The sequence below is a fragment of the Schistocerca serialis genome, chromosome 3 (assembly GCF_023864345.2).
Source record: "Schistocerca serialis cubense isolate TAMUIC-IGC-003099 chromosome 3, iqSchSeri2.2, whole genome shotgun sequence".
Taxonomy (NCBI): Eukaryota; Metazoa; Arthropoda; class Insecta; order Orthoptera; family Acrididae; genus Schistocerca; species Schistocerca serialis.
The window spans coordinates 163,819,307-163,828,007 of NC_064640.1; the positions used below are offsets into that span (position 1 = coordinate 163,819,307).

The 8,701-nt window shown below is 36.8% G+C and overlaps 1 protein-coding gene across 1 annotated transcript; it reads right to left on the reverse strand.

The window, feature by feature from the left end:
* Positions 1 to 209: 209 nt before the first annotated feature.
* LOC126470728 (uncharacterized) lies at positions 210 to 2,193 on the reverse strand. Its single transcript, XM_050098732.1, has 2 exons — positions 2,078 to 2,193; positions 210 to 606 (listed from the first exon to the last, which is right to left on the reverse strand). Exons 1-2 carry the CDS (start codon positions 2,191 to 2,193, stop codon positions 210 to 212), a joined length of 513 nt encoding a protein of 170 aa, XP_049954689.1.
* Between the last annotated feature and the right edge of the window lie 6,508 nt (positions 2,194 to 8,701).

An 8,701-nucleotide genomic window follows, 5' to 3' on the forward strand; every position in this document is an offset into this window, starting at 1 on the left:
AGAGGCTTGTGTTCCCGACAGACCCAACCAGTGGCTGGAAACTGTCCAAGATGATGACTTAGAAGTGTTGATCTTGGAAATGGTTTCATCATATTGATAGCCAAACCGGATGCATCATCAGCTACTAACACTTAAGGAAACGAAACGTTTTTGTTTGGGTACAACAATCGGGGTACAAGAAGGTTTAACCTCTTGTCAACGAATCTCTGTCAAAAGCTCGAAGAGAGAAAAACACCAACATCATTGTTTCTTCCCAGTGCTCCTATGCCATCTATCAAAAAGTTTACTTCAGCATCTATCACTGCTTGCAGCATGATAGTGTGAAAGTTCTTGTAATTGTAGTAGGCTGATCCACAGTTCCATTCACCCTTAATTCTTATATATTTTCCATCTACTGCGTCATAGCAGTTTGGAAAATTCCACAAGTCTTCAAAGCGTTCAGCTATCAATGCCCATTTCTCATGTGTAGGCTCAGTCATCATATACAATGGTGAAAGTACTTCCCAAATATAAGTACATGTCTCAGCTACTATTTTTCCGACTGTCGTCACACCAACATGAAGATTGTAATGGACGTATTGAAATCCATCCCCAGTAGCCAGAAACCTGAAAATACCAAATACCATTAGCATACAAATAGTTTTTAACTTATTTTACTAATTTTTGTTGTTTTGTTTTAGGTAATGAGTGCAAGTCCAAGTGGCACATTCTGAGGTCCTCATATGCGAAATATCTGCGTGAATTGAAAAAAATGCCAAGTGGATCAGGTGGGAACAAGAAAAAGTGGTATTTGGCTGGCGCAATGAGTTTTTTGCTGCCCTGCATTGGGCATCCACAAAGTACAACCAGCAATATGGTTCGAACGTGAACAGATGTAGCAGCTGAGGAAGGGACAGAAGAGACCTTGGAACAACCCACAACTGAGAGAGATGTTGCCACAGTCGCTGGTATTTCATCTTCACTTACAGCAGCGGTCGAAATGAATCCAAGGAAAAAAAAGGCTGAGACACCAGTGGAGGTAGTGGCTGAACCAATGGTTGCATATTTTAAATGGATCACCCAAAAAAAATAATCAGGAGAACATCCTATGATGCTTTATTTTAGAGGTCTAATGCCAGAAATTGAAAAATTGTCTGACACCACTCATAGACGTTTCAAAATGGTTGTTGTAAAACAGCTGAAGATCAAGAAGAAGGAGTTTATTCAGGACAACCGAATGTCCCTCAAATTTTACCAACATCAACTTCCTGCAGTTCTCATGGCAGAAACCTGTCAGGTCATTTGACACCATCTCAGATATCTGCTCATGACGAATATAATCTTTTATAGCTTGGTGACTATCATAATACAAATAACCTTTTGTGGTTCAACAAAAATTAACTCTTCCTTGAAAAATATGTTTTGACATTTCATTATAATGTAACAATTATATTTTGAATTTCCATTGAACAGTATTGTTTTATTTCGTTTGGTATCAATTTTATTTTATAATTAATAAAATATGTTAATAAAACTGAAGGTTTCATTTCATTTTACCTAATGACATGTGTGAGTGTATAAATAAGTAACTTTTATTTATTATGTTCTATGAGCATGACATGTAAGCCTAAAGACTTGAATTTTTGTACCATCATATTACAATATGAGCAACATATAGAAACAAAGAGGAACAAAATAAATTCAACTATTTTCTTGATAAATGTAGAAAAGAAACAAATTTAGAACACGAAATAGCCAATTGATTTTATATAGATGTCCTATTTCTGTTACACATATGAACTGTGAATTGATGCCAAAAAGAAAAAAAAATATTCTCATGACTGCCTTAAAAACGAAATATTGTATGTGGTCCACCTCGGATTCTCAAGGGTAATAAGTGGTCCTCAGCAGTAAAAAGGTTGAGATCACTTTCACAGTTGTTCCACATTACAAAATATAATTATAAATTTTAATTATAAAGTTATTATGAGGCTAATTATGGCACTTACAAAGTTCATCAAGCATCGTAGGAAACCACTGTGATAACTGCACATTTTACATAACCGTTTGAATCGTAATTTCAGTAAATTAACCTTACCTTAAAGTTGTTAACAGTCGTTCTTCAGCAGGGATGCTGCATCTCCAACTAGTGTCCTTTTTGGAAATTTTGTCTCTGACGAGTTCCAACAACACTTCAAAACTATTGACACTCATTCTACAATTATTAGCCGGCCAATATGGCCGAGCGGTTCTAGGCGCTTCAGTCTGGAACCGCGCGACCGCTACGGTCGCAGGTTCGATTCCTGCCTCGGGCATGGATGTGTGTGATGTCCTTAGGTTAGTTAGGTTTAAGTAGTTCTAAGTTCTAGGGGACTGATGACCTCAGATTTTGAGTCCCATAGTGCTCAGAGCCATTTGAACCTTTCCTACAATAATTGTAAAATTTTCCCAGATCTGATTTCAGTTCTGAGAGGAAAGACTTAATGTCTCTCCTCTGATTGATTGGGTGAACCCAATGTTTCCTTTCATTTGAGTCCAGCATTTGCAAAAACTGCCACAAAGCAATAGCTACGTTGACTTCCTCGTCACACATGTTAATTGTGCCACTACTGGAGGAGAACAATACAAACAATATTATGTACTGTTGCTTGAAGAAAAAATATTACCTCCCACACACTGGAGCAGCAAAGAAGCAAAACGCTTGCAGCAAAACGTTGCACAACATTTTGCTTCAGATGAAATGCTGGACCTGTGTGCACCCAGCCTAAGACCCTGAGAGGCATAAACCATCATGTTACTAAACTATATCGTCAGTATTCGTTTGCAGATTACATGTGTATTAATGACTGATGTTTCGTTTTAGGAGTAGAAAATGGCTAGTGAACAGCAGACGAGAAGATCTTGTGAAAAAGGACCCTGTTAAGTTTTGTTCGATACACTTTCGAACAAAACCAGTACATGAATACAGACAGTAACAAACTCATGTGGAATACAGTACCCACTCCGTTTTACATGCTTGGTAAACCACCTGAACTGACGATGAAGAGGAAACTGCCACAAAAGTCCAGCAATCCGTCTAAAGCTTTAAAGCACTCCTGTGGCACAGAAGCAGCCAGAACAACTCTCCAGTCCCAGGTTTATCTGAATCGTCAAAAGACACCTGCTTTGACGATGAAGTGGTTAGATTAAGTGCAGTTATTCGTGTCTTTCATAAGGGTGTGAAGTGTTAGAATGCGCAGATCGTTAGGCTTCATGCAAAACTATTACTGGGCAACATATTCCACCTTTTAAAGCATAAGGTACAACATTTCACCTATACTGATAACCTAGAGAATATGTCACTGGATAAAAAAAAGTCTCCATTGGCACATTTAACATATGACAGCACTTCTGACAGTGTTATTGGCTTTGAGGACTTGGGGTTTTCATGCACAATATATTTCTCCCACTATCTGGCAGTTGCTTGTCCCACTTACAATATTATAAAGATGAAGGTCCTACTTGTGACAACAGATGACAATGACTAAAACACAGTATACCTAAGGACAGACAAATCAGGCATCGATCCCTTTTGCATGTAGAGGTACATGTCTGTGCTTCTTATGAGTGAATCTGTGTGTTTGTATTCCTTCGATATCAAGTGATAATCTGTAGTCCTTTCCAACGTCACAAGTGTTTCTTCACGAATGTACTGTAACTTGTCACTGAATTCATGAGTTTTATCCATACTTGCGCTTATTTTAGAATCTCTTTTAGAAACATCTATGCCTTCTGATATTACACAAATCTTGAGGGCAAAAAAGTAATTCAAATATTTCGTAAATCACATAGGAAAGATAAGCGGAACAAACATTATGCATACGACGCATCTCACGTTCTCCTTTCTCTCTGCTTGGAGCCCTAGTGTCGCTACAGCTGTCAAGTTTTTACAGCAGTGAGTGTCGCTACTGTTATGTTAGGCTGAAGGTCAACTCACAATAGCCATTACGGCAGGATGTATTCACATTGTCCGTCACGTCACGTCACAACAATTCGCGTAGCCCAGTACCTACATTATGTTAATACCTGTTCCATAGATCATGAACACGACATTATGTAATGATGTGGAATATGTCAGTTTAACATAAGTTTTGTTTACAAAATTTGTTTTTATATCTTGGTTGGCTATCTGTCAGACTTTTAATGCTGTTTTTCAAATGACTAAATACTTTTGTGGCAGCATAATAAACTCCTTTTTGTGCCAACGTCAGATATAATCCAGAATAGTGAAGATCATCCTTTCTTCTAGTTCTGCAGCTATGCATTTCACTATTATTTTTGAATTGGGATGGTATATCAATAACAAGTTTCGTAAGTGAATACATATATTGCAAAGAGACTGTGATTATCGCAAGTTCCTTAAATAAATGTCTGCAAGGTGATCTTGGGTGAGCTCCAGCTATTATTCTGATTACACGATTTTCTGCAATGAATACTTTTTCCCTTAATGATGAGTTACCCCAAAATATAATGCCATATGAACGCAGTGACTGAAAATAGGCATAGTAGGCTAATTTACTGACGTGTTTATCTCTAAAATTTGCAACAACTCTAATAGCATAAGTAGCTGAACCTAGCAGCAGATCATCACTGTTCTTCTTCCTTCAATTTCTCTCCAATGCACACACCTAGAAATTTTGAACATTCTGACTTAGCAACAGACTTCTGTTCAAAGTTTATTTTTATCAATAGTGTTATGCCATTTACTGTACAGATTTGTATATATTGTGTTTTCTCAAAATTTAGCGAGAGTCCATTTGCAGAGAACCACTTAATAATTTTCTGAAAGACATTATTTACAATTTCCTCAGCTTATTCTTTTTTTTGGGTGTGATTGCTATACTTGTATCATCAACAAGAAAAATGAGCTTTGCATCTTAATGAATATAGGGTGATAAGTCATTAACATACATTAATAACAATAAGGGACCCAAGACTGAAGCCTGTTGGACACCATTCGTGCTACCTTCCCAGTTAGAGGACTCTGCCGATTTTTGCTATGAAGTAAACCATTTTTACACTGTCCCACTCATGCCACAATAGTTAAGTTTATCTAAAAGAATTGCATGATTCACACAGTCAAAAGCCTTCGAGAGATCACAGAATTTCACAATGGATTATGTTCAGTTATTCAAAGCATTTAATATTTGATCAGTGAAAGCATATACAGAGTTCTTTGTTGAAAAGCCTTTCTGAAAAGCATACTGAAGTTTTGTTAGTACTTAATTTTTTCAAATATGTGATGCTACTCTTGAATACATTACTTTTTCAAGAATTTTGGATAAAGCTGTCAGAAATGAAATTGAGCAGTAGTTGCTGGCATCACATGTCTCCTCTTTTTTATACAATGGTTTAACAATAGAGTATTTCAGTCTATCTTTCAGTGAGCTACTACATATGTGACTAAAAATCCTATTCATTTCTTGGGAACAAGCTTTTAGTACTCTGTTGGAAATGCCATCAATTTCATGTGAGCTTTAAGTTTTGACTGAATTTATTATTTTCCTAATTTCAGTAGGAAAGGCGGTTTGAATTTCAGTTTTATCAAATTGCATAGGTACTGCCTCTTCCATATACTGTCTTGCACTTTCTAATGAATAGCTGGATCCTATTTCATGTTTTCTACTTCTCACTTTCTGTTGACAAACATTTCGTTGAGTTTCATAGAAATACAGTCTTCCTGTGCTCCATTTCCTTCTTTCTTTTTTAACAATATTCCAAATTGCTTTAATTTTATAATCAGATGTGCTACACTTAGACATAATGCACATACTTCTGGACTTTTTTAATTTCTTTTTTTTAATACAGGCAGTAGTTTTTATAATGTTTCACTGTTTCTGGATCATTACTACTTCTAGCTATAAGATACAATTCCCTTTTCTGTTTACCACGTTCATTTTATACCTTTAGTAAGCCATGACTTTTTGAATGATTTCTTAGAATTATATTTCTCTGTTTCCTTGGGGTAACTGTTTCAAATACGCTCACAAAGGTGTCATCAAATAAATTAAATTTTAAATTAGTATCAGGTTCGTTGTACACCTCATCTCAGTATAACTGCTGCAGGCCTTCCCTAAAATTTTCAGTTGTTGCATAGTTATTGAATGTGCTATTTTGGAGGACTGTTTTGCGTTACTGCATGGAGCTATGTCATATACTGTAAGTAGCTGTGCATCATGATCAGACAGGCCATTCTTAACAGGAAAAGTATTTATTTAATTAAATTTATCTTGGTCTATAAAAACAATATCTTTCAGTGTGCTGCCTTCCTGTGCCACCCAGTTGGAAACTCAACAACTTACATCAAACTGAAAGAACCAATTAATACTTCAAGGTCAAGCTTTATCTGTCTGATGGATAGCACAACAAAGAATACGCGTTTTTCAAAAATAGCTGAAAATTTCCCAATGGGGACCTATACGAGGTGCGGCTAGAAAAAAACCGGACTGATGCTGGAAAAAACATTTATTTACAATTATTTACAATTTCATGTTATCTCCTTCAATGTACTCTCCTCCTCGGTCTCTACACCGCTCCATAAGAATTTTCCACTGTTCATAGCAATGCTGCAGATCATTTTGGGTAAGTCCATACATTACTTCCGTCGCTTTTTCTTTTACTGCTTCAACAGTCTCAAATCTAGTTCCTTTCAAAGCTGACTTGACTTTAGGGAAAAGAAAAAAGTCACAGGGGGCCAAATCAGGTGAGTATGGTGGATGATCTAAGATGGGAATGTTGTGTTTTGCCAAAAACGTCTTCACTGACAACGCACTGTGAGCTGGGGCATTGTCTTGGTGAAGGATCCATGACTTTTTTCTCCACAAATCTTTCCGTTTTCTCCGTACTCGCTCACGTAGGGTAGCCAGGACGCTAATGTAGTAATGCTGATTCACTGTTCGTCCCTCTGGTACCCAATCAATGTGCACAGTCCCTTTGATGTAAAAAAAAACAATCATCATTGCCTTGAATTTCGATTTTGAAATTCGTGCTTTTTTTGTCGTGGAGAACCAGGAGTTTTCCAGTGCATCGATTTTGTAAGAAGGTGGGATCACTTTCAATGTTTTCCAGGATGTCAGAACAAATCATTCTTCGGCGTTCCTTCTGTTCAATCGTGAGACACTTTGGAACCATTTTTGAACACAGTTTGTTCATGTTGAAACTTTCATGAAGGATCTGCCTAACACTTTCCTTGTCAACTCCTGTTAACTCAGACACTGCTCTGATTGTTAAACGGTGATCTTGTCGAACAAGTTTACCGATTTTTTCAATGTTTGCATCAGTTTTTGCTGACAATGGTCTGTTAGTGCGAGTGTCATCACTGGTGTCTTCGCGGCCATCTTTAAATCGTTTAAACCACTCAAACACTTGTGTTCGCGATAAACAATCATCGCCGTACACTTGTTGTAACATTACAAACGTTTCACTTGCAGATTTTCCTAGTCTGAAACAAAATTTGATGTTAACATGCTGTTCTTTCTGTTCACTCAACATTTTCCGACGCACAGACAAAACGTCAACTACTTAAAACAGACGCCACGGGCAGACTGAGTGCAGGAGGCAGATGAAACTCGAGTAGTAGGCGGAGCGAGAGTCACGTGACAGGCCACGCGACTTTCAGCCTTATTGCATTCGTTTTATTGTTTCACCAGTACTAGTCCGGTTTTTTTCTAGCCACACCTCGTACAAGACAACAATTATAGAAAGTACCATTATTTAGTTTAAGCTCACATTCATGCTTCTATATGATGCTCTACACAAATTTTTTTGGTTCTAAATTGTTCATACTGTGACAGATTTTAAAATATATGGCAAGTCCTGCTCTCTCCATAGTGTCTCTACTTACATGCACTGAAAGCTTAAATTATCCTATATTTACCCTTTCTATATCTGTGACTATATGATGTTGAGACAGGCATAGTACATCTATTCCACCCACATTTTCTAAATCCTCTAAACAAACAAGAAGTTCATCTATCGTTAACATGTTCCCAAACTAAAAAATTGTGGGTTTACAAACATTATTTACTTTGAACCACAGTGGGTTACATTTTCACGAAATTATATATCTTGTTTCCTCGAAATTTCGTTTAGTAACTCTTTCTTAGATATGATCTAGCGTAGCTTATGGCTTACACATCGGTAAAATATAAGATAACAACCACATTGACACACTTGAAATGCGGAATGTTGACTCAAATAAAGCAGGAACTATAATCACATTGAAGCAAATTTACATAAGAATGTAATTGCTGTGAAGTATGACTATATAAATAAACAACAAGTTTACTTACCATATGTCCTCTTCAGAAAAACTGCCAAGCAATCTTGCACATATGCAAAAGCATTGGTAACATCAGTCTTGTAACGCTGTGGCAAAATTCGGGAGATGTTTACAAACACAATATCACCTGCAGCTACACATATATACTCATACAATAGTTCTGCCAAAAATGTATGTACCTGCATGCACAACTGTTATTTACAAAACAGACTACGTTCTGAACTGATTATTGTAATGATGTAAGCCATTTTCTTCCGTTTTTCCGACGAGTTGTCTCAGATATTCTTTCTTTGTAAACAAATATATGTGCGGCTTCTAGCGTAAATTCTAATTATCTTTTTGTATATATTGGAGGATCACTCACCAAGCGTTGCATGCAACTTACTAAGACCTGTTGGTGAA